This window comes from Anarhichas minor, unplaced genomic scaffold (genome assembly GCF_050575085.1).
Source record: "Anarhichas minor isolate MPS153535 unplaced genomic scaffold, ASM5057508v1 ptg000071l, whole genome shotgun sequence".
In the NCBI taxonomy this organism is placed as follows: Eukaryota; Metazoa; Chordata; class Actinopteri; order Perciformes; family Anarhichadidae; genus Anarhichas; species Anarhichas minor.
The window spans coordinates 275,917-301,273 of record NW_027466517.1 but is presented as its reverse complement, the minus strand read 5'-3'; the positions used below and the strand labels follow the sequence as shown (position 1 = coordinate 301,273).

The window sequence follows — 25,357 nt, the reverse complement described above, 5'->3', positions numbered from 1 at the left end:
TGCCCTAATGTCCCCATGTGTTTGCTGCCGTCTCTGAACTGTCATGCCGAGCTTTTACGCAGAACAGATGAAAAAGACCAGAAATAGTAATGGACGTGCTGTTAAATATAGAACAGACCTGAGTGATACGGCATTTATTTTGGGTCTCCTCAGTAGAACAAACATTTAGATGTTTTTTTTTAGATTCATATTCCCTCTCGACGTGGTTTCATGCCAACAGAATTGTTGATGTGGAATTACACTGAGGTGCGTATTCATCAGTCTTACATAAACAGGTTTTTTAGTGCTGTGTCTGCACACAACAGCACACACACACACGGATACTGCTGAGCTTTTTAGAGAAGAGATCATTCAGGCAATGCATGATTGTCTGTTTCAAACCAGCAGAAACAATATAAACCATTCTTGATTGTTTTCCTTATTAGTGGCTTATTCTATGATTTACAAAGCTTTAGTGAATTAACTATTAATGGACCCATTCGTTTCAAGTATGCCTTAGGAAAGTTGTAAAATCAATATTGCACCAAATCACTCTGCAGTAGATCTCACCGTCCAATCAGATTTGACTTCTGTGTTAATGCTGATTCAAACATTTGCAGTTACATTTGCACTGAAATCAGAGGTTAAGAGCAATGATGCAGGAGAGGCCAATGAGGGGCAAGCTCTTTTGTTGCCTTCATCGGCAGTCGGAAATATTGTTACCAGCACATATTTTTCAGGTCAGTATTTTACCTTTTTTAAGAGAAGAACATATGAATATCATACAGATTGGAGCGGATACATTATTTCCTCTTTATAAGCATCATTATTATCATTAGCTTTTTTAATAGGATGTTTGTCTGTTTTGTTACATTCAAAAATACATGAATGAGAGAAATGTAAGCTTGTGGGACACTGTTTTTATTAAACTATTTGGCTATTATAGTCTACTATAAAGTTGTCTATTTACAGTGTAGCGTTTAGACAACAACAAAATATCATTGAAAAAATGCACCGAGCTGAATGAAATATTAACTGCAAAAATAGGCCTACTGATCAATTCAGATCAATTCAGATCAATTCAGATCATTGCTGCCCTGATTCTACGATGTAGTCTTAGTTATAACGTGAGGTGCTCTATGAGATAAGTCGGATACATACAGTATACACAACCTTCTCATTATCACCGGGCAGACCAGAGACGTTCATTATGAAATACTGATTAGAATTTCGATGTTAGTTGCAGTACATGAACGCATCATTTGAGTCCACATGGGCACGGCACCGCCCTCTTTTACACTGCGCATGTGCCGTAGCTTCCGGGTGTGACGACTTGTCCACTCCTCCTGCGTTTTGTGAGTCCCGTCCTAGCGGGTGGCGAACAGCGTGCAGCGGCGATGTCAACAACATCGGTCAGTGGGTCAGCCCGTTAATGAAGATACTCAAGCTCCTTACGGAACCTCACACTTAAGGACTGACATTTGCTACAATTAATTTCTACAGGTCCATTTATGTCAGCAGGCATTCAGGGGTTAAGGGTCAAGAAAATAACTAACTAGTGTTACTAGCGGTAACGTTAGCCCATGTTAGCTAGCGCTAGCATGCTAGCTACGAGAGGAAAATGAGTGATGTTACTCAGCTCACAGCACAGAACGAGTCGGGCAGAGAACAAGAACAATACACGTGTAAGCAGAGGTGACGTTATGTTTGTACGAGTGTGGCTGAGGGTGTTTTATTGTGTAATAAATTAAACTAATAGGAAAATAGAGGGAAGCTGGTCAGTCTTGGTGATGTTGTCAGTGTTTTTCCTGGAAGATAAGGGGAAGCTGGTTTTCTAATTAAGCTATTATTCTCGTTTATTCGTAACGTTAACGTTACTGTTAAATCGTTTTATTGGACACATAATATTAACTGAATTCGTGTCGGGTTTGCCGAGGTCATCCCTTCCCATTTCAAGTGATTTTCTTCAAATCGGTAAACAGCGCCTCTCTGGGTTGTACTGCTGGTGAACGTGAGTCAGTTGTGTGGTGAGAGATTGTGTTGCACTCCTCACAGCAGAGCCAATCAGCTCGTGTGACCTCAGGGAGTCAGGTCAAGCTGACCTCATATGATTCAAAAATATAAAAGCCTTAAATTGCATCATATGTGGCTTGTTATATTCCAGCAGTGTCTGTTTTGTTTTTCCTTTTCATGCCGCTGGGATGTATTCCTGCTACTCTTTGAGTTCACATGTGTCCGTCTTGTCTCTGTCTCAGAGAACCCAGTGAACCATGATCACCACAGAGGCTGCCAGAGAGTTCCAGGCCAAAGAGCGCAGACACAAAGAGCAGCTGAGGAGATGTTTATCATCTGCTTTATCTGCAGACCTTGACAGGTAAGGCGTGTGACGGTACACACTCGACTGCAAAAGCACGGTTTAAAAAATTGATCATTGGCAAATGTCAATTAAAAAAAAAAAGTTTTCCCACTGTGGTCAAAGCAACGCAGGGCTGTGAAATATAAAAAACTCAGATTTCATCTGGAGCCTGTGAATGGCCTGCCATCATCCAGTCAGTAGGCCTGAACTGGTTGTAAGAGCCATTATGTTGTTTTTGTTTTGTACAACCTCCCACCACATGGGGGCGTAGTACCGGTGTGATTCAGGCCACAGGTAATATAATCAGTGGGGTCATTGGACACAGGTTGTTGCTAATAGGTAGAAGCAAACAGTTTTTGACCGTGAAGATTTAACGTGCAGATTTAACGAATGCAAATGTTATGATTTATTGGTATGAGGAGAAAATGGATAACTGAAGACAAAGTGGTGAACTCTGATTATGTGAGGAATAAAATGCCTATATTCGAAACTGGACGTTGTTATTTATGGCACGCGTCAGATCAAACATTACAGCAACCGTAGTGACTTTTTTATTGGGAAGCAACGGTCACTACACTGGTATAAAGACCAGCTGGTTCATCCAGTGTGATCAGGATCATTGCTGTCATATAAAACAAGTTTGACACAAAAATCTTTACTCAATTACCACTTTTAAGTTTTTAAAGGGGCGATTCAACAATTTCAGTCATTAAGTGTAGTTTACTTGACACAAAGTGTAGTTGCTTTTAAAGCGGTTCTCGTGTGGCTCGAGAGGAGCTTTACACAGTTAGAAAAACAATCCTGATGATGTCATTGGGGGGGATCTCAGCCTTTACTTAAGACATAAAATCTTTTTCTAAAATCAGACGGGAACGTCTAATGATTTCGTTGCAATCTCGCTGTGTTTTCATCAGCTACGGATGGGCCCTTCATATCTCCATAGGGAGGAGTCCTCTTAATGGAAATGTGTTGCACTGCTTTCTTTTTTACTTTTTTAGACCAGTACGAACAAACCAAACATAGGCTCTACAGAAAGTCTTTTGCTTTTTTTTTTTTACGTTACCTGAAGGCCACCGTAGTTCTCCGACGTGATTGTGAAACCGCGGTAACGTGAGCCGCAGTGTGCCAAACCGTGGTACCGCCAGCCGCCGCCAGAGTCCGTTGCTCCTTAAATCGTGTCATTATGGTGAGGATGGTCTCTGAGTGAGGCGAGTGGCGTTACCGCGGCTTTGCACTCTGTGGCTCATGTTACCACAGTCTTGAAAAGGTCTGCAAAACCACCGCTAGATGCAATCAAATTGTCAACACTGTCAAAGAGCATGATCCTTTAGAGGCAAAGAGTCAGGATATCCCGGCCTCTGCTGCTGCTTTAATCTGTGTAATCCCTCTCTTGTGAGTCCTCTAACTTTCATTCATTCATTCATTATCCAAACCGCTTATCCTGTTCAGGGTCGCGGGGCGCTGGAGCCGATCCCAGCTGACATTGGGCGAAGGCAGGGTACACCCTGGACAGGTCGCCAGTTCATCGCAGGGCACATGTAGAGACAGACAAACATTCACGCTCACATTCACACCTACGGGCAATTTCGAGTCTCCAAATAACCTAAGCTGCATGTCTTTGGACTGTGGGAGGAAGCCGGAGAACCCGGAGGGAACCCACTCTAACTTTATTAAAGTACAATACAAACACAGATCTCAAAGGATGGAGTTTCCTTAGTTGTCATAGAAATTACTTTTTTACATTTTAAAATACCCTTACTTCTTTTTATTGCTTTAAATACAAATTTATATTATGTGAACTTGTGCTGAGAAAGACTGCGAGGTGTAGTTGAAAACGTGAAGTAAGCTTTAAGTAAGGACTGTGACTTCAGATTATTTTTGTCAAACTGCTTTCAAATGTCAGGAATCCTGTAGAAAACTGCAGAAGAGTTGAAAAATACCGTACACACACATTTGACAGCAAATAAACATATCAATTCACTAACTCGGTGAAATGAGACAAATCCGTTCAGGTTTCAATTATGTGTAATAATCAGGTGAAATACTGCTCTTAAGTCTCAAAATACATCCTAGAATTTAGAAAATGTAAGATACTTTTGTTACATATTAGTATAGACAAGAGCGGGGGTTTCCCCTCAGCTAACAGGATCAGTGGATCTGGAATATAAAACCTGGCGCAGAGCAACATCACAGTAAACCTCACAGATGACTCACCAGAAACAAGCTCACGGGGATCTTTGCAGCAGTTTTATTGGGTTTTAGTTGACAGGGATGTGAGTCTGCTTGTTGCACTAGTGCTTCATCAACTCGGGCACTTTTCAATAAGAGGTTTACAGTAATGGACATCGCATCACGCAAATTGAATCTCATACCGCCCCGTTGGCCTTTAGCGGACTGGTTTCTGGGTCACCCAGATCAGTCATAGAGGCGGGACGAGAGATAATGATGGAGAAGAAGAAGCAGACCGCCTCAGGACTGTGCTCGTGGTGGTCTGAAGTGGAGAAATAGGCCTCGTAGATGTTAGAGGTTGGATAAGAAGCTCTTTGTTTCTATGTTGGCTTTTAAATGTACGTTAAATACCCAATCCAGCATCTCAGGCTGTGCAGCAGGTGTTTCCAGTATCGCTATCACAACAACTTCTATTAATTTGGCCAAATTGGCTCCAAACATAGTTTGTGTTGTATTGTTTTTTTCTCTAGTCAATGGCAATGATTCCCACTGATGGTGTGCATGTATGCTTTTTTCCCTTTAATCAGTTAGTGAAAGAGAATTTTGAGGACATTGCTCCCTAATAAAGTGTTTTAATGCGTTTCCCCAGGTTGCTGCAGGAGGAGCTGGAGGCGGATGTCTCTCTGTACGCTGGGTCCGGCTCGCTTCAGGCTCACAGAGCCGTGCTCTTGGCCAGAGCTCCTCATGTCCTTCAGGGACAGACACACAAAGACCCCTCCGCTGTCCATCTGTCCGGCTATGAGCTGTCCGGGTTGAAGGATTTCCTCAGGTAGGCCGTGGGGGGTCAAATGTTAAATAAAGCTTATAGTTGCTGTTTCTTTTTCCGCCTTGGGCTTTTAGACTATTTATTTTTGCCCCTGTAGAAAAAAAATAATACCGCTGAATAGTTTCACATGAAGCAACATCTCTACATGTGCTCTCTAGTCGGGCCGTGCGGAGACAGCATTTATCCCTCTCTTGTGGTGTTACAGTTTCACAGACTCTCTGACAGAGGGCGCCATGCGCTCCGTCCTTAATCTGCAGGATCTGCTGCTGTTTGCAACGGGCATCACAAACTCTGCAGCCATTCTATAATGCGTCTCGTTTTCATGTCGGTGTTGAGTCGCACGCATCCTGAAGTGTATCGGTATTTACAATCATCTGTAAATTGCTAGCTGAGCCGTTTTCCTCGAGGTTTTGCAGAGCGGCCCCTCAGAGTCTCGTTAGCAGTTTATAATCAGGACAAGAAGAAAGAGTCGTCATGTTTGGTCTCACTATCATGAGTCTAGAGTGCTCAGAGCTCCTTTTACACCAAAGTTCAGTTTCCATGTAATACATCATATTTATGCATTCACAGGTATCTTATTAAAATGATTTGTTTAGTTAGATCCTTTTTTTCATGAATCGGTTCGACAATCACCAGAATATTGATTTGAAACTATTCTGACAATAAGTTATTTGTTTGAGTGTCTTTGCTGCTGGTGACCTGATTAATTCTGCTCTTCTGTGTTTTATATGCATTGAATATCTTCTTGGACTGTTGGTCGGACCAAACACGCAATCTGAATCCACTTGTGCTCTGGAGAATTGACAAAATGATTGATCCATTATTCAAATAAAACAGAATCCACAGATTAATTAATGATGATATCTTAATCCTGGAGGTTGCCTCCAAATTTAATAAAGCAGCTAGTAACGATTCCAGTCAGATTTGGCACCGATATCAATTTCCGGTCCCAGATTTATATGGCAGAATATGCCGGGATGCTACGGCATATTTCAGAAGTACTCGTGGCAAATGTACTGTAACAGTTTGTTAGTAACTTTAGAGGATTGCTGGTCACTTTATGAAATGCTTCACTGAGGTTAAATAGAAAATCCTGCTCAGCCTGTGGCTTTGCACTGTGTGTCACTGAAGTCGCATTGCATCACATGAGACTGTAACTCAAATAAGTGTGAAGGCCTAGTTTTAATTAACTTTTAGTCCCCCCCCCCCCCCCCCCCCCCTCTGCAGGCGCCTGTACACAGCAGACCAGAGCACGTGCTCGTCTGAAATAATCTCAGGCGTGGAGGGCTCAGCACCACAAAGTACCTCGCCTGTCCCCAACCTGGCGGACCTTCATAGTTCCTATGACTCAGGTAAACAGACGAACAGCGTTTTCCACAGAGGGTTTATTCTGGGTTATGTGGCCCCTCCCTCCCCCTCTTCACATCATGTTATCTCAGCGGTAATCCATTTAGGAGCTAATCTCATTTGGATCCCTGTTGCCGCTACCGCTAATTGCAGCATGGCCACACTATGGACACTTTTAAACCTTTTTGTTCACTGTTTGCCTTATTTTTAGCGGTTTAGTGAGAGCTACTGCTGCTTTGTCACACACACAAATACCCGTGTCATGTGTCTCACACGTTCTCTTCGTCCCCCCCGCCCTTCCTCATGATCCATCTCAACTTCCCTCCAGACGCTGCTCTTGAGCCGGCCTCGGGCCTCGGAGCTGACTTGCTGGATCTGTACCAGAGGGGGGAGCAGTGTGACATCACCATCCAGGTAGCGGAGCAGGTCTTCTGCTGCCACAGGTAGAGCTTCTTCTGGTGGCCTGTCAGCCGTTTTCATTCATACGTCTGGTCATCGTCATAGGCTGCAGGCATGGTGAGAGCACGCTCACGTCGGCACATCACCTCCACGAGATGTAGAACACCACAGAGGTCGCACATCTGCTGTTAACTCTCAGCGCTGGGTGGTCACTCAGCGATGCAGAGGTGGTACCAGCAGCTGGTAACCATGGAGACAGGTTTCTCCCAGCTCGTGCTCGGGGGAGCAGCCAGCGAGAGAGAGCTTGTCAGAGAGAGGAAGCTGGGCTATTCTTTTTGGTTGCTCTGCAGCAGTGATCTCTTGAACGGCAAAGTGTGAGGCGCTGCACCCAGAGACTGAATCAGGGCTTCTGCAGCCTTTTTTGCTCAAATAGGAATTTCTAATAATACAAATACAAATAAAAACCTAGTCTGGGTTTGTCGAAGAAATCTCACCTCTCACTGCGCTCAACAGTGATTCATTCCACTTACTAAGAAAGGAATATATCGGCTGCACATCATAGAAAGTAGAGCATGGCAAAGAATTGAATATGATTTATTATGGCTTCATGTGGTTATAATGTTGAGGTGTCCTTTTAATGTTGGTCAATGTTAAATGAATGTTGGGCATTACACATTATTCTTGAATATGTTTCTCATAGCTCTGATATTGATACCTAGATGAAGTTCTTCTGTATGGATACAAGTTATTGGTGTGAACTTAAGATCGCATCATGTGGGTTTGTCAGTATTGCCTCGGGCTGATCTACCATGTAGTTAACTATTCCTCAGTTTCACTTCCACGGTCTATAACACAATCTTGATGTAAAAAATGACACATACTGTGATAAAGAATTGTATCCGTATTATAAACTCCTTTTATGAAGTCACACGGTGTTACACCCGGCAGTAAAACAGAATCAGCAGTTAACGAGTTATGCTGGAAGAATTCATGGGTGAACAGAGAGGGGTCCAACTGACTTCCATTACAGTGTCATGTATTTAAAGATGATACGGCTGGCATTATTCTGCATATTATTTTACGTAACAGCAACGATATGTTTGTGGCTCTCACAGTACTTTATGATTATATCTACCCTGTTTGTGGCTCTCAGCCTGGAGCCCTTTGGTTCCTACTGAACACTTGACGGTGGAGTCAGCGATTCTAACCCAGTAGACTGTGTGTATGCTTCAAATTAATTTAGTGTTCATACACAGCACTGGCTCTGTAAAAGGGAAACAAACGGACCGAGCCACACACAACTGTTCCAGCCGAGACAGGGGAAAGTAGAAGGATGTATCAAGAGAAAGTCATTCTCCACCTTTACATGTACACTTACAAAAGGGCTCAAACGTATCGTGTAAGTTAAGTCGTTTCCTAAAACAGATGGGCACCGTCATTTCTAGCAAACTTAACTCAGACAGGAGGACGTAGTGCATAAGCTGGGGGCTATAATCAGCTGCAGTAAGTGTTTCTGGCAGCAGGACAGTGTTTGTGTTGAGCAACAGTGTCATATTTATGTCACCCTGTGCTTCGGTTCAACGGCTCATTGAGTGTGTAATAGCTTCCGGAGCTCCAGAGCAATAAGATGCCTCATGCTTTGATACACACGCAGTGCTTGTTAGAGGGATCAATTTTGGTTTTCATGTGATTTAGAATATCAGCAGCCTTATTCTTTATTGAAGCTAATTAAGTACTATATTTCCATATCTGACAGTACAATCTTCAGAAAATACACCGTCTCCAGAGACCACAGAACACGCACTATATTTTTGTCACTTCAAAGCCACTTAAGCACACACAGGCTTAAGTGATGACATGTGAAATATTAAAACGGTGGGCGGATCTGACATGCTTTGATGGGTTTCTAGGGCGATCCTGTGTGCGCGGTCCCAGTACTTCCGAGCCATGCTGAGTGGGAGTTGGATGGAGAGCTCCAGACAGTGCATCACTCTGCAAGGGTAAGACTGCCGCGTCAGCATCGTCGTGCAGCCGGTCACATGGATCGATAATAACACCTCCGCTCCTGGTTCGAGCGGGGCTACATTTCATTCCTGAACGACACGGCTGAATTACTGCATGTGCCGCATTCATTATTCAGGCCTCGCTACAGAGGTGGCTCCGTACAGTATGGGGGCGGGGGGGGGTTTCACTCACTGTCAATGCCATGTTTGAACTCCACACTCACACAGCCACCCACTACCGGAGGAATTGCAAATGGCTCGCTTTGATTCTCTACCAAGCAAGGTTGCAACGTTGCCTGTGCGCGCCCCCCCCCCCCCCCCCCCCGACCTCTCACCACGGTCTCGCAGTCTCTTCACAGCGGGGGAAAGGCAAATGAGGCCCCTTTTTTTTCCTCCAGGGAGAGACGTGTCACCCGCCTCAGCATTACTGATCTGAGGGTAACGGGGGAAGACTTGGCTGTCAGAGTGAGGAGCCGCTGCGTTGACGTGCGAGGCGGCGGGGGGGGGGGGGGCGAATCCTGTGAAGTGGACCTCGGGCTGCAGTCACATAGCTCGAGTGCTGCATGATATATGGGCTTTGTTTACAGCATCCTCAGTCGTGTTTCCAGTACAGACAATAAAACACGGTGTGCCTGGATTCACCGAGATAACATTAGACTGTGCTCGGGGACAATTCTGTATGTTAACACGAGGAATATGACATGTAAACTTATCATTTTGTTAACCGTTCCAGTTTAGGGCCAGATGAGATGGAGATCCTGCTCCAGTTCATGTATGGGGCCATCGTGGATCTGCCACCTGGAGCCAGTGCCAGGTGCTGTATTTGAGCAGACTGTTCATAATTTGAATACAGGGCCATAGAATACAACCTGATCTGTATTTGGTGTCTCCTGTCCCGTAGTCAGGTGGTGCTGGCAGCAGACATGTTGGGTTTAGAGGGACTGAAAGATGTGGTGGAGATGGTTCTGACCCGGGACTACTGCCGCTTCTTCCCCAAGGTCAGCTATACATCAGGAGTACTAGTGAATATGAGAGGAGAAACGAGGGATTTCATAGGTTTATTATTATTATGTGTGCGGTAGGTACACGTGTACCTAAACACAAACATGAATAATATTAGGCTTGATATGCCACCATAGCATGATAGCATGGAACCAGATGAAAGGATTTCAGGCCTCCGTGAACAACGCTCTTACACATCACAGCAGCGTGTTTCCTGTGCTCTGGGAAATCTGTTGAATGTACTGAGTTTGTGAAGCGAGAACCGGTTCATTCCACACTGCTTGAAATTTGGGCCAATACCGACCTCATTAAGTGGATCGGGTATCTGCCATGATTTGAGTGGTCCAGTTCTTCTTTGTTTGTCAAAGCCATCAACAAAAAAATTCAGTTCCATTCATTTAATCACGGCGGGCCACAGAATTAGTTTTGTTGCACCACAATAATCCCTGGCCTCAAGTTACCTTACATACGAGTTATTCCAATGAGTTAGTGAGATCTAGTGAAGGAGAGCACTAGAGTTTAGGTACGACAACCAGTATCGGGAGAGAAAAAGTTGGATCAATGCACCCCGACTTGAAAGGCTGACCTTCAGTCAGCTGTCAATAGAGAGTGCTTGATGTGATCCACACAGCATGCACTCTGAATGCAAGGTGTCATCATCGCACCTCATCACATGTTACTGATTCTAAATGATAGTTCGACTTTTTCTACTTCTAATATTTCTCTTCTCTATAATCTTATCATCGTACATCAGAGCTCTTCAGTGCAGTGATCCCTTTGTAGTCCAGAACAACAGTGACACAGCAGTATGTGGAGTATCACAGCTGAAGACACGGAGAACAAATCCCTTCTTCATTGCTTTGGCTTTACACTCGTTGCTGTCACATGGCGCCTGCATGCTCAGTGTCAATAGTGATGCTGTTTTCTCTTCTCGGCAGCCAATCGACGGGGTTCAGAAAACGGTTCTGGAGTGTCTGTCGCTCACGCACGCCTTAGGCCTTCAGAACCTGCACACGCTGTGTAAGAGGTGAGTGTGTCTGTGGTTGCTTTCCTAGAAATGTGTTACAGATGGAAAATGATGTACGTAAACATTTGGAAAAGTCACTACGCTTTTATTAATGCTCCCGAAAATTGATTCTTTTGTCAAACTTGACCTTAAAAGTTGCTTGTGTAATATAAAATCCAGGGCGACATGTTAACCTGTCACCGTTCTCACCGCTGCAAGTTACATCAGCATCTTGTTGCTAGGTAACCAGCATGTGGGTTCACACTTCTGTGTTATTAAGTCACTCGGGGTTAGTTGTGTAATGCAATTTGCTTTAATGTGATTCAATGCACCGCTCTGCTGAGCAAAAACGTATCAATATTTGTGATTCTCAAAATGAATTACTCTAAGAAAAATCTGCATAAATTTCTCACACGTCTTGATTGATTTGTGTTGTTTTATCTGAGCTGTATTTAAGTGAAGTGAATCAGAGTTAAAGGCATCTGTAAAGGTTGCTGTCCAGGAAACAATACTTCATCGACACTAGTGTGCTGCGTTATAACGTGAGATATAACTGGAAACCTATGTGCTGTCATGTCTTTATATTTCCTTCCGATGCATTTGTGTGCGCACAAACTGAGAATATTTCCTTTAGAGTTCTCCTGCAGCTGATTCTTCTGCAGGCAAACCATGCTCCTGATCTTTGGGGGGGGGGGGGGTTGTCTCTGCTGAGTCTTGATGAGTCATGCGAGTGTGACGGTGAATGGAAGCTGCGCTGCTCTGTGCAGCAGTGCGTTACTGACCTTCTCATCCTCACTCGCTCCGTTTGTCCCTCGAGCAAAGCTCTGCCCGACCGAGCCTCCTCGGTTTGACGCTGCAGTAAACGTAGAAAAGGGCCTCCGTGAGTTCCTTTTGACTGATTAAGGTGGAAAAAGTCAAATTGCCCAGAAACCAAACACTCCTGTTACAGAGACCCAAAGGCAATGATCTACAGATACTCTCCACGATGTGTGTGTTTCCAGGTGGGTCGCTGATCACTATGTGAAGACCTGGTGTGAGAGGAACTTCTCCCTCTTGTCCCCGGAGCTCCACGGAGCCTGTCTAACGGCGGTAACTGAGACCATGGTGAGTTCCTCCCCCCCGGAGTCATCAGCAGGACTGTGTTCATGTAATTGCACAAATATCATCAACCCGTTCTCCAGAGTTGTTTTTTCCACAGGAAGGAACTCCAAACATAATCCAATCAAACATGACCTTTATTAAATTGTCAGTTATTAAAGACGGACTCATTTAGGAATACGACGTGGATGCAGAGTGATCCAGCCTTGTAATTGGTAATTGAATCTCGAGTCTGTCTTTCATCACTATCAAAGAGTCGGGGTGCACTCTGTGAGTAAAGCAAGACAAATGTACTATTGTTCGCTCTTGGCAAGTATTAAGATTCAGAGCCGGCCAAGAACCATTACGCATTTCTGGGACTCCCTCCACCGATCAATAGGTCCCGGGCAGAGATAAGAGAGTGCTTTGATATCGGGCTGTGTTCATTTGACTTTATTCTGTGTTTTGCACCTCTGCCAGAGTTTCTTTAGCTAATAGACGTTTCCATTTAGACTGTGCAGAACGCGGTGACCATGCTCTGTGGCACCGAGCAGTTGATTGGCAGCCTCCCGGAAGTCAAGTGGGCCCAACAGGTGAGGAGTCTCGCCACAGAGCTCCAGGAGGAGAGCCTGCATGTCATCGTCCAGCATCTCCCCAGAGTCATCCACACTCAGGCCTTCCAGGACCTCTGCAGGGTAAGGCGGCGGTGCAGTCGTGCTAATGCAGTCGTGCTAATGCAGTCGTGCTAATGCACTCTGCTTTTTCTGTGACGACCTGGGGACGGATGGGGCTTTGGTTTCTACGGGGGCTTTTTTTCAGTGTCTGTTACCTTCCATTACAGAGGGAAGAGTTTACCCGTGAGCCCACGTTGTTGAAGAAGCTGTGTTCGGCCATCAGAGAAGGTGTGGCTGTCGACAACTGCTGTGATCTTTTCGCTGCTGTGCACTATCTGTGTGGAGATGACATGGAAGAGGACGGGGGGCAAAAACAAGAGGAGGTGAAATGAAGCACATTCTCTGTACTGAACCAGTTGTCTTTTCAAAATCAGACATCCCACTGAGACTAATGTGCTGTGCTCACATCTGAACTGTGTAGTCCTGGTCCCATTTAGTCCCGTTCATTTAAGACCAGTGAGAACGGAGTCGATGTAGCCTGAATTCTGACCAAACAAGTGCACTAAAACTGCCCGAAAAGGTGACATGTGGTCTGATTCTAAGCAAACTCAATATTCACTTACTAGCTTTTGCCAGAGCTTTCAACTGCTGCTAATGATCTTCCTCAAGGATTCGATGTTTGGACAAAGTAAGTCCAACTATCTGACTTGAGTCAGAGATTAGAGAGTTTGATTCAACAATGGTGGGATTCCCAGAGAAGACTGTAAGATGCTGTTGGGACCTCTGTAAAAAGCTAGTAATTGGACCTTGAGATGCGTTGTTTTTTTGTGTCCATCCTCGTGAACGCGATATCTCTGGAATGCCTGGAGGGATGATAAATCTAGTCCATGAGGAAATACATGTCTCAGTGCGTTGCTGTATTGACCAGGAAGCGGAGTTGTCCTGCTTGTGGAGCTGTGTCGGCAGTGCTCACATGTAGCAGTATAAATTAGGCGCTAGCTGATCCCCGCCGGCCTTATCCTCTGTTACGGCTAATGCAGCTGCAGCCTTGGCCTCTCTATGCTGCATTTCCTCGGCCGTGCCCAATTAAATACAGCTGAATATCCGAGTTACCCAAAACACGGGAACATGTATCCGCGTCCTCTGCACTCATATTTTCGGGATGTCATTTTCTCTGTTAGAGATGTATCTAGTTTGCAATACAAGCAAACAGAACTGTTTTTGAGCAGCATTTAGAGCACGCCGCCTGGCTACACAGATCCAAGCTGAAGTAGTTTGTAGTTCTTCCTTTCATCCAACTACGTCACTGTCGCGTCACATGACGGCGCTGGATGCAGGAAGGACAACAGATCTCATCCTGCTGGGTCAGTATAGCGGGCACTGAGGAATTTCTTGCTTTAATTTAATACATTTACCATAGACACTGATTGGACAGCCACATAGAAGGTGGTGAGTTTCCCTTTGTTGGTCGTAAGTCAATTTGAACCCTCAACAGACTAGTATTCAATGGAGAAAGTGCTTTTTCTACAGGTGTGAACACAGCTTTACCTTTCTGCTCTGAAGTGTTTGCTCTCTCTCCTTCCACTAGAGTTACTCGACCATCCTTTCTAACAACCATCGTGTTTTTTCATCTTCATCATCGCAATATGCTTTACTTCATTCTGGATACAGCTTTGGAAGAGCAAACTCCACATTTACTTGGCATTTCAGACCAAAGCAAGGACTTTTGGGTAAATATGTGTTCATGGTTTGGTCTGAATGGGTCGGCATGAGTTGTCCAACGTGACTTTGCAGCGCTGCTCCTAACCCGGATGTGAAATGGGTCTGACGCTGCTTTGCTCTCCAGTCGAGGTCTAAAACTCCACAGGTTACCGTTAACAACACACGACACAGAGGATGCAGCCAGTGAGTCTCAAGAACATCATCACAAGTTTCATCCCAATTTTGACCTGTAGCAGTTTCGGTTATTTAGAACTAGAAATGTTTTTGATGATAGCACGTTTGTTTGTTTGAATGCCGGAGGGCATCACTTCTCCAAGCCGCCAACTCCATCCTTCACCTGCGACGTCTTTAAATATAGAGGAAGCCGACTGTAGCTATGAGTTGATGCATCAACAAGTATTGAAATGTTGGCCTGTGGTAGTTAAGCATGAAATCAAGATGATACATTCGAAAGTCTCAAACTGTGAGCGTTGTTAATATCGGTGAGAATAATTTTAAATCGTGTCTGTCAAACAGTTAAGAGATTAAAGACGAACAAAGCAGACGGGTTAATCCTGTGAGCCGACTTCCAGGAGAAAGGGACCTGGCTGCACAAGTTAGAGCACATAACCCCTGTAACCACCGTACAGTACGGCAGAATGGATTAGGCTGAGGGAGACTGTGACGTGTGCCAGCGGCCTTCACTAATCTCTGGCTGTGTATCTGCTGGGTGTGTGTGTGTGTGTGTGTGTGTGTGTGTGTGTGTGTGTGTGTGTGTGTGTGTGTGTGGTCAGTGCAGCGGAGGAGGCGGAGATGGCTCCTCCCCTGCCTTCCAGCCCTGTTTTTATAATCAGGCGTGGAAACGGGAGAATGGGCATCAGCCGCTGACATCACTGATTCCGCTCAAGGGAGCTCAAGTGGATTCTGCAACAGAGACAGGGGGGGGAGGGAAAGTGAGGGAGGGGTATTTGTTGCCATGGTGAAAGGTTCTCCAAGCAGCTGCTGATTCGCTTGTGCCTTAGCGCACCCCTTTCCATTCTTCTGCCCTCCCTCTCTCTCTCTCTCTCTCTCTCTTGCTCTCTCACTCACTCTCTCCTCCGTGTTACCGCCAGCCGTTCAGGCAACAGATTTGTACGCTGCGCAGTCGGCTGTGGACCTTCCTGCTTCAGACCTTTTACGCCGTCCGCCACACGCAGGGATGGGAGACCCTGTCCTCCAAACACAGAGAGAGGATACTGGCAGGTAAGGGAGGAACTCCTCGCTGTGAGACACAGCAGGATATTAATGCTGCGGTGTGTCTGTATTTGCCCCCCTCCCCTAACCCAGCCTGGCGCTGAAGCAGTGGCTCTGCAGATGAACCGAAGCCCTTGGAGCATATGCTGTGGGCTGATTTAATACTTAATGGCTTCTCTCTACACAGCCGCCTGGCTACTACTAACCCATATACAGTTGGCACAGTGCTGCTCTTAAACATTTTGCTTCATGTGAGCTACCTTCTTAACCGTCTTGTTTTCATGGGTGGGAGTGAAAGCCTGGATTCTTTGTGGGTCCGACCATGACTAGAAGCTTCCTCAGTTACAAATAGCGTGCTGTTTTCTTTGCTGTAACGTGTTGAAATTCACCGCATGAATAATTAATTTGGCTGCTGGTATCAGCGTGTTGCTATTACTGGTACATTTCTTGCCAGTGAAATCGGATTCCAGGTCTCACATGCAAACATAACACAAGCAAATAGAGTCCATTTCACCTCATTTGCTTTTGATTATAAAATAAATCAGTAGGTTCTATAATTGTACTGTATTAAGTCTAGAAATGTCTGTGCTTTGTTTGGGTTAGTCCTTGCCTGACTGATCGACCCATTGATTCATTGTTTGTTTCCCGAAGGGTAAACACAGGGTGTGGAAATGGGGATTTGTGAATGAATAGAATAGATCCTCTTGCATCTTGGAAATAATAATTGGTGCAGCCCTTTTCATCTTTTTTATTCTTGAACAGTGTGTTTTGCATACTAACTGGCTAATGGCTGATCGTCGGTCTTCCTTTTATCCTGTTTTCACAGATGCCATTGATAAAGGGGACAATCGAAGACTTGGCAAAAAGCCTGTATTCACGAGCTCCCAGGTAATATTATCCTACCATGCATTAACATTTATCTTTTTATTTACGGTTTAATTTTGATTCAGAAACAAAAACACAATGACGTTTTATTTGACTTGTAACTCTGACTTTGACTCAGCTTGATGATGTGAACTTTTGAGGCCGTTTTAGAAACATCCGTGTGAGTTTGTCTAATCCCTGACAGTGATGACGGTCTGGAGCCAACAGATGCCATATGTCATAAATGCCCCACCTACAGATGCAGTATAGAATTAGCAGCAGGGCCTCTCTAAACAGATGTATAGCTAAAATAAGCCGGCCTGAGGCGATCCAGGGAGGGATTGCCAACGTGTTAGGCATGAGCGGTTAAGAGCAGTGGAGCTCCTACAGATCTCTGGCAAAGTGGTTTGATGCAGTCAAAAGAAGAACGTTGCCTGTCTGTAATCTGTACTAATGTTATTCATATTCCATATGACCATGCCCTGGGTCTTTGCTGATTAATCCTGCCTCACGGTTACGTGACTAATTTGGTACATTTTTTTCTCTGCAGTCGAGGGCGGTAAAATGCCCTTCATCTGCACCTGAGAGTCCTCCTGTGCACAGGACACAGAGGGTGTCTGAAAACGCAACTTCTGTCTCCCGTAGCGCTGCATCAGCCATGAAGTCCGATGGACTGGGGACAGCCACCAAACCGGGAGAGGGTCCCACGCCCAAGGCGAAGAATGTGAAGAAGCCAGGGGACCGCAGTGTAGCCGCAAAAGCAAAGACGGCGTCAGCTGGCACGCCGGTTGTCAATGGCACAGGAGCCGCGGGGGCCAGGCGGGACGTAGCCAGCGCCAATGGCCCCAGGAGCTCTCATGGCGCTAGGGAGCAGGAAAAGAAGCCAAACCCCGGTGCAAGGCCTAAAACGTCTCCCCCGAGCTGCACGTCTACAAGCCAGACTGGGGCAGTGAAGGCTCAAAAGAGCTCAGCGGGAAAGTCTGACAGCACTGTTGGCAACAGCCACGCTCAGCCCAGCGCCTCATCCACATCAGGCAGCGCCTCGCCAGAGAACGGTGCCAGCAGCCCTCGCAACGACACCCACTCCATCCCAGGTTCACTCTCCTTCTTGACTTCTTTACATTTCATCGTCGTGACGGACGCCAATTACAATGTAGGACAACAGAGTAGACGAGCTTTAGCGTCGGCAAGTATTACGCTCCAGGCAGAATACCGTAGCTGATCTACGGAAAGGACCTGCAGACTAATTAGTATGAGGAATGTTGTGTTATGGCCAAGAGGGCTTTGTGAAAGACGAGGGCAGTGTCATGTATGAATGTTGATGTTCTGAGGAAGCAAAGCGGAGCGTAGAAACTCTCAGCAGAGGTCAAAGCCTGTGCAGCTGTCACGTGTGACTGATCACTTTGAGCTTCTTTGGGGCGGGGGGGGGGGGGGGGGGGGGTTAAGGAGGTAGGGTAACCCAGACTGATGTTAGTGGGCCTCAGCTTCCTGTCCTGCCCGTACAATCACAGCATGTGTCCCCGTACCCCACCCTGAAAGTGACTTTCTACGTGACTGTGGTGTGAGCTTGCTCACTAGCAGCACATCCTCCTCCCTCACTGTGTATCCTTGCTACCCTGAAGATCTTGTGGTTTATTCTTCAGCAAATTGAGATTCTAATTAACAGTTGTGCATGTGGTTCATTTCCTGTGTTTTAGGTGCAAAGCCCAAACAGCAGGCTAAGGCGGTGAACAAATCCCCACTGACGAAACCTCCTCAGAAATCGGATACAGCAAAGATCAGCAGGTGAGTCAGTGCTTTCTCATTGTGTCTTGTGTAATCGGTGAAATGCTAGGTGTAACATCAAAAGGCTCTACAAAGTATTGAGCAAAGGCTGTGAATACTTATGTACATGTTATGTTTTCGTTCTTTATTTTTAATAGATTTGCAAAAAACAGTTTTCACTTTGTCATTATGGGTTGTTGTGTATAGAATGTTGAGGAAAATAATGAATTTAATCCATTTTGGAATAAGGCTGTAACATAACAAAATGTGGAAAAGGTGAAGCGCTGTGAATACTTTCCGGATGCACTGTATATCAGAAGGACAAAAGTTTACGTAACCCAAAGATATATCATGAGAATCAAAATCTTGAAGGAACGCTAAATCAATTTAAATTGTACAAAAGCACTTTTGACCGCAGTCACCTACTCTAAAATGACTGAAATCAGTTGAACTGACTATTTTGACTGTGTGTGTGTTCGGTCGCACTGCAGCCTGTAAGGCTGAGTTTGAGTTTAGTCTGAACAAGTCTGAGTGCCATGCATCCTCACTGCATTCCTAACATGGCCAGGCCAAATTGCAATCTGAGCTCAATGCCAATACACCCACCTCCATTAGCGGAAAGCATTCCGGGCCTAGGAAGCAAAACGAACCTACCTTCCTACATGTTCAGTAATGTAAAAGTAGGACAAATATGATGACGGTATCACCTGGTGGATTTTTTTAGTCCACGTGCGGCTGTCGGGAGGTTTTAAAGCATCTGCGTAGCGTTTTCTGACGAGCCTCTTATCTGTCCTTCAAAGATGTTAAAAATATCCCTTTTTACAATCTGCATCATCCAAACTCCATCTGTCCCGGGAGCACATCAATATTTAACAGTCTCCCTGGAAAGCAATCGTGCAAGTTAGCCAACAAAATAGCTGGTAGCCTAAGAAAACATCTTTGCATTGCAGTCTTGTGTAAAGAAACAGATGGCACAGGTGTTCATCTGTGGAGAATACACATTGTGCTGAAGTTAGCTGTATACCCTCAGAGGGAAGATACTCCGGGAGAGTAGTTAACATTGAACTCTCCTCGATACAAATCATTTGTAAATTATGAATTTTTTAAAGCTGACTTGTAATATTATTTCTATTGTGACAATCTCAGGTAGATTCTATCAAACTGTCCTCGGTAGATTCGCTAAGATGTCAGATAATGAAAATCCATCAACCTTTGGCACACAGCAAAGTGTGCTCTCTGTTCTCCGGTTCCTACAGTCATATTCTGTTCATACGCAGGATGCAACATCCTTCACAAGGACACAAGTAACAACTTGAAATTCTTTGCATTGATAATCAGCTCATGTCTAAAGCAGCTTGTCCTTGACAAACTGGGTGAAAACGCTTTGCTGCCCCGCTCTGGTGTCGAATATTTATTTGAGGTTTTATTTCCCTGCAGCTCCTCTCCTAAATATTGTTTAACGATGATGTGAGCCAGAGGTATTCATTATTTGAGATCTTTTTGGTAAAACGTGTGTAGTCACTCTGTCGTTTGTGTGTGTTCTGATCAACCAATCACAGTCCTACCAACAAGGCCAGTACGAGAGAAAGTGGCAAAGTCAAGACTGGTGCAGCAGAGAGAGCGTCCAGCGGAGTGACGGCAGCAAAGGCAGACGCCAAGGGACGAGGCACACCGGACCACCACGGTGAGATGTTCACAGTCTGCTTCATCCAAATGTCTGTCAGTATACTGGAGCAACGTCCTAATGTCCTGTTCTGTCTTTGGGTTAGTCTCTAAGCATGGATCCTCCATGAAAAAGCCAGCCTCCCCCAGGAGAGAAGACGGCAAAGACGGGTTGAAATCTTCAGCACCAGACAAAGCAGCCGGTGAAGCTCATAAAAAGAAGATCACCAAACCCGCTTCGGTGACTGGAGCCTCGGCTAAATCCAGCACTAAACCACCAAAAGCCTCTCAAGCCCCCTCCAAGCCATCTTCAGTTGTAGCTGCCAAGTCTGGGCCAAAGCTGAAAAGCGCTACTGATTCATCTGCAGAGAAAGCTTCTCCGAAATCTGGAGGACATTCCAAAACCTCAGCTGCATCTGCCTCCAAGAAATCAGGAACCAAAGGAAAAGAGGCAGCGAATGGTAATAATTCAGACTGTAAAACCGAGCTTGCACCAACTGTAAATACTGGGAATGTGGCGGTGCGTGAAGAAAGTCAGGAGGTATCGCTGTCTGACCAGCCTGCAGCACGTAGTACACAGCCAACAAGCCAGAGCGGAGGGGATCCACTCAGCCTCAAACTAGAATCAAGCCCTCAGCAGAGTCTCCAGAAGACTGAAATACTGTCACAAAGCACTACGAGTGCACCAGCAGCTCACAAGCCCCCCCATGGCAAATGTGCTAACGCAGACACTTGCAAGCACACTGAAGGGAGTAAAGTGAAACCATCTCCGAGCGGTGTCATCCCAGCTCACATCAGCGGAGAGCAAGCTCACGAGGTCGGCTCCCAAAATTCTCCCAGAGACACCGAACGGCCCGTAGACACCCCCTGCAGCATGGGAAGCACCGACACTCCCTTAGAGGACTCCTCCTGGAGCGGCAACCACCATCAGGTCAGCCCGGGGTCCGAGACCGGCAGCACACACACCACGTCCTCCGACGACATCAAGCCCCGCTCGGAGGACTACGACGCAGGGGGCTCGCAGGACGACGACTGCTCCAACGACAGGGGCGTGTCCAAGTGCGGCACCATGCGCTGTCACGACTTCCTGGGCCGCAGCAGCAGCGACACGAGCACCCCGGAGGAGTTGAAGATATGTGAGGGCGGGGCGGGGCTGAGAGTGGAGGTGCGGCTGCGCGGGCGGGAAGCAGAAACCACCAGCGAGGAGGAGGCGGTAAGGCAGCGTCCTCGCTCCTGGTTGCATAGAGACGAGCTTCCCGACGAGGAGGAGCCCTCAGAGGTCGAGGCCACCGTGACGGTGAAAAGCGTGCCCGACCCGCAGCTCTTCTCCTCCGAGGAGGAGGAAGAAGAGGAGGACGAAGATGAGGAGGCCACAGAAGACGAGAGGTCCGAAGTTGAGGTGATTCCGGGCCCGCTGCCGCCAACTGAGCCCTCGCCGCTCTTCCAGGGGATCATCAACCTGGCTTTCGACGACGACGGCGTGGACCAGGAGAACGACCAGCCCGACTACCAGTCCACTTCCAACTTCCGTCGCTCAGTGTTGCTCTCCGTCGACGAGTGCGAGGAGCTGGGCTCAGAGGAGGGCGGCGTCCAAACTCCGCCTCAACAGCCCGATGACGCGGCGACCCCCTGTGACGTTTTTGAGTCCGACTCTGCAGCGCCTCGGTCCAACTGCGCCCCCGCCGGCGACCAACAGAACCACCTGCCGGGCCACCTTACAAGTGCAGAGACGGGGCGCGGAAAACGCATCAAGGAACGGGAAGACAAATCCTCCGTGTTCCTCACAGAGATCCGGGAGCCCGCGCGGGAGGAGGGCGATGGAGGGAAGTGCAGCGGCCCCCTCCCGGACGCCGACGCCGACGCCAGAGACCTCCCTCCCCAGGAGCGCCCGTGCCACCTGGATCTGCGGCACACTGAACAATACAACGGAGGGCTGCGCAAAAATCACAGCAACCCTTCAGAAAGCAAGAAAGCTGATTTACATCTAGACTTAAATGAGCCTCAGCTGACAGGGGAGTCTCCTGTACATGCTGCACAATCTCCAGCAGGTAACGTATGATCTACGGACCCTTCCTAGACCCCAAATCCAAAGCCATCTCTTATCCCTAAACTCCATCAGTGAAGGTTTAGTTTATCCCCGCAAGATCCATTCTCCTCCGCTCTGATCCCTAGACCTTACCCACATCCAGCGTATACCCATCCCTCTCTCAGAAAAAAAGGATATAGTGCAGTACCTAGTTAAACATACAAGTTCAAATTCAAATGAAGTCATCATATTTTCATAGCTAAAGCTTCCTCTCATTTCAACCCATTGATTGTGTAGCTGTTGTCAATTTGAATTTGCAACATCGATATCCTTTTAAAGATGGAGATTGGTTTCATCATAGCAAGTAACCTAAAGTGTACATTTTAAAACAACTGATCTACCTTCAGGCAGAGGCTTTCAGGCTTTGGTAACTCAACATCAAGGGGGGGGGGGGGGGGGGGGGCAGTGTACATTTCATTAAGACTGATCAGAGAATTGTATTTGTCAAAAAAGAATCTGCCTGTGACATAGTCATACCAATGCACTTTTATGTACATAAAAATAAGATTCTTTGATTATTTTTGTCATTTCTTTCATGCAGTGGAACAGTCTTTGGCCTTTTTTTTCAAGCCATAGATCATGTGACATAGTGGAAGGTGCTTTAAATATGACTTTAACATCAACATATCATTGCCAAATCAATTGTGGTTTGTTGGTATAATTACTGTTACACTGACCATCGTTGAGATCATTTTATGCCACCGATAGTGATGTTGATGAAGCTTGTGTTTCTTCAAATGTTCGACTACATGTCCCATAAACCCCTTCCCCCAGCAGATGTTGCCGCGTGTGTTGCTTTTGGTTTTGCTTCATTGTAAAAGAAGAATGTGTTTGGCTTCTCATGTACTGAACCGTTGCCATTTTGAGAAACACAAACTTCTGGTTCCAGACGCTTCTTCTTCTTTGGTGCCAAAAAAAGCACAGACAGCTCTGGACCTTGTGGTACACCACGTCAGTTATAGCATCACTAGGCGCTGCTCGACTTCTCAGTTGACAGTAATCACACTAACATCTGGAAATGAATTTCCAAAGATGTGTTGATGTTAAACTGCTGTGTGGCACCTTTTTTTATTATTTGTGTTCAAGTAAATTACAAGCGAGTAATGCTTTCCTTGAAGTCTCTTCTGAGTGACTACCTGACATTAAGGTATCATTTAATAGATGACACTAAACTGCCACTGCTTCTCAGAAAAGTGTGTTAAACGGGGGACTTTCCCCTTGCATCTCCTCGCTGTTCATTTTTGTTATTTCTACTGGAGAATGTACCTGTTCCTGAGGTTTCTTTTTGTTTGTTTGTATTTGTTTTATTTTGCACTGCACACATGCATGTTATTATTAAATTATTTTGACATTCCCCTCTACCATCTGTCATCTTTGTTTTTCTCCATCATACATATTACCTTTTGTCATACCCAGTAGACGTATATCTGTCTAGATACATAGGCTTTTACTTTTGAAGAAGACTGTTGTTGTTGTTGTCTATAAGCTTGTGTTCAGTAGGTTTGTGGTGTAGTGTCAGCAGCCTCCTCTGTAAAGTGTGTGTGATGCGTCTCTAGAGCGGCCGTCACGGTCCTGCCATGTCTCTCTTTTTTCACTGCCATAGTCAGAATAAGAAATCCTGCTGCACCACTACTGAGGGTCCATCCCGCTGCAAACATGTCAATCGTTTTGTTTTCATTATCAAACGGTGATCGGTGACGTCATCCTTTGCCTTTTTTTTTGAAATTGTAAGAAACAGAAAACTCAGAATGTCAAAAGAATCTCGGTGGTGTGCCATCTTTTGTGCTGCTAAAGTAAAGCACCGTTGCTTGCATTTTTTTTTTTGGACAATATTTAAGTCTGTTTATTAGACCTGCACGTAAATCTCAAAAACACATCTCACTGTTACTGACGGACACATGCAGTGTCCAGTTCACTGGTGCTGGCGATGCATGGCTTACTTTGTTTGAACAGGTGGATAAAGAGATGCATTCAGGTCAGCGGTCCTCCCTGCATTACCTTTAAAGCAACTGTATACCGTTGACATCCATGTTGGAAGTTGGTGAATATCAAACTAATGGATTTAAGTTTTGTGATGGTTTAGCCATTTAACTGACCCCAATGTGACCGTCAGTGTCACTCTCCGTGCTGTCCTCACCTAACTTCCCTGCTTGTTACAGGACACAGTTGCATTAAGAGTAAACATTCAGTTATCAGTGTTTTATTGTAGTGCGCAGTCACTAGTCTCTGAAATGTGTAAAAGAACTGTGGAGCAGTGAAGCACTTTGTCATTTTGCAGTATTGTCAATTGTTTTTAGGGGACAATGGTTGTGACAGATTGGATCAAACCGGCAAACATGACCGCCGACCGTCCAAAGCCCTCTCCCCCATCTACGAGACGGATGTGGGAGAAGCGTTTGAGCGCTGCTCGGACAGGGACAGGAATGTTAGAGGGAAGGAGGAGGAGAAGCAGGAGAAGCAAAGAGGGGACGATGACAAAAGCAATGAGTTTGCCGAGCGGGACTGGAGCCTGCTCAGGCAGCTCCTCTCGGACCACGAGTCCAACCTTGGCATCATAAACCCCGTGCCCGAGGAGCTCAACCTGGCCCAGTACCTCATCAAGCAGACGCTGTCGCTGTCGCGGGACTGCCTGGACTCGCAGGGCTTCCTGTACCCGGAGAAGGAGACCTTCAAGCGCTGGGCGGAGCTCATCTCGCCCATGGACGACTCCTCCACCAGCATCACAGTCACCAGCTTCTCCCCGGAAGACGCTGCATCTCCACAGGGGGAGTGGACCATCGTGGAACTGGAAACGCATCACTGACTGCAAAGAGAGAGAGAGAGCCTGCCGGACAGTTCACACCTTCTCTATGAACGTCTTTACATCAACTTTGTCTTAATTCATTATGATTTATAATCATGCTCTGTCTGTCTTTTTGACATGTCTTTTTTTCTGGACTCTGCAGAACTCTGGGCTTTGCAGCAGCTTATTTGCAATTTCCCATCATGCCCTCGGTTGACTGTTTTTTTGACACAAACAGGCTGTTATGCATGCTATTTTTGTATGTCTGACTGTTTAATTGATGTTGCTTCGAAGCTCTAGAAAAGAATAGAGTAAGAAAAAAAACACCTCTTTCTCATGACAGTCTTCTGATAATATGGTTGACTGAAGTTTCTTAAAGAAAAAAAAAATAAGATTGGCCTAGTGGCTTGCATTTAGTGTCATATTGAAAATAAAGGTTTGTGTTTATTGAAAAAAAGAAGTGTCACTCACTGTCAAGTCATAGAGG

General features: G+C 45.9%; 1 protein-coding gene across 5 annotated transcripts; it reads left to right on the top strand.

The window, feature by feature from the left end:
* Positions 1-1,289: 1,289 nt before the first annotated feature.
* Positions 1,290-25,304, top strand: btbd8 (BTB domain containing 8). Of its 5 annotated transcripts, XM_076079137.1 has the most exons (19): positions 1,399-1,664; positions 2,235-2,353; positions 5,154-5,333; positions 6,558-6,682; positions 7,006-7,120; positions 8,987-9,076; positions 9,813-9,893; positions 9,981-10,077; positions 11,020-11,108; positions 12,089-12,191; positions 12,677-12,859; positions 13,006-13,161; positions 15,592-15,721; positions 16,539-16,600; positions 17,127-17,670; positions 18,274-18,361; positions 19,900-20,024; positions 20,110-22,050; positions 24,386-25,304. In XM_076079137.1, exons 2-19 carry the CDS (start codon positions 2,250-2,252, stop codon positions 24,889-24,891), a joined length of 4,719 nt encoding a protein of 1,572 aa, XP_075935252.1. In that variant the 5' UTR covers positions 1,399-1,664; positions 2,235-2,249; the 3' UTR covers positions 24,892-25,304. The 5 variants fall into 5 exon arrangements, with proteins under 5 accessions (XP_075935250.1, XP_075935248.1, XP_075935251.1 ...); XM_076079135.1 differs by lacking the exons at positions 1,399-1,664; positions 24,386-25,304 and adding an exon at positions 1,290-1,391 and having other exon boundaries at positions 20,110-23,449; XM_076079133.1 differs by lacking the exons at positions 1,399-1,664; positions 15,592-15,721; positions 24,386-25,304 and adding exons at positions 1,290-1,391; positions 14,367-14,508 and having other exon boundaries at positions 20,110-23,449.
* Positions 25,305-25,357: the final 53 nt, after the last annotated feature.

Excerpts from the sequence above, each read along its gene's own strand:
- btbd8 (XM_076079137.1), top strand. The coding sequence starts at position 2,250 with ATGATCACCACAGAGGCTGCCAGAGAGTTCCAGGCCAAAGAGCGCAGA. Across the intron at positions 7,121-8,986 it reads CAGGTCTTCTGCTGCCACAG|GGCGATCCTGTGTGCGCGGT; the intron begins GTAGAGCTTCTT and ends ATGGGTTTCTAG. Across the intron at positions 12,192-12,676 it reads CGGCGGTAACTGAGACCATG|ACTGTGCAGAACGCGGTGAC; the intron begins GTGAGTTCCTCC and ends GTTTCCATTTAG.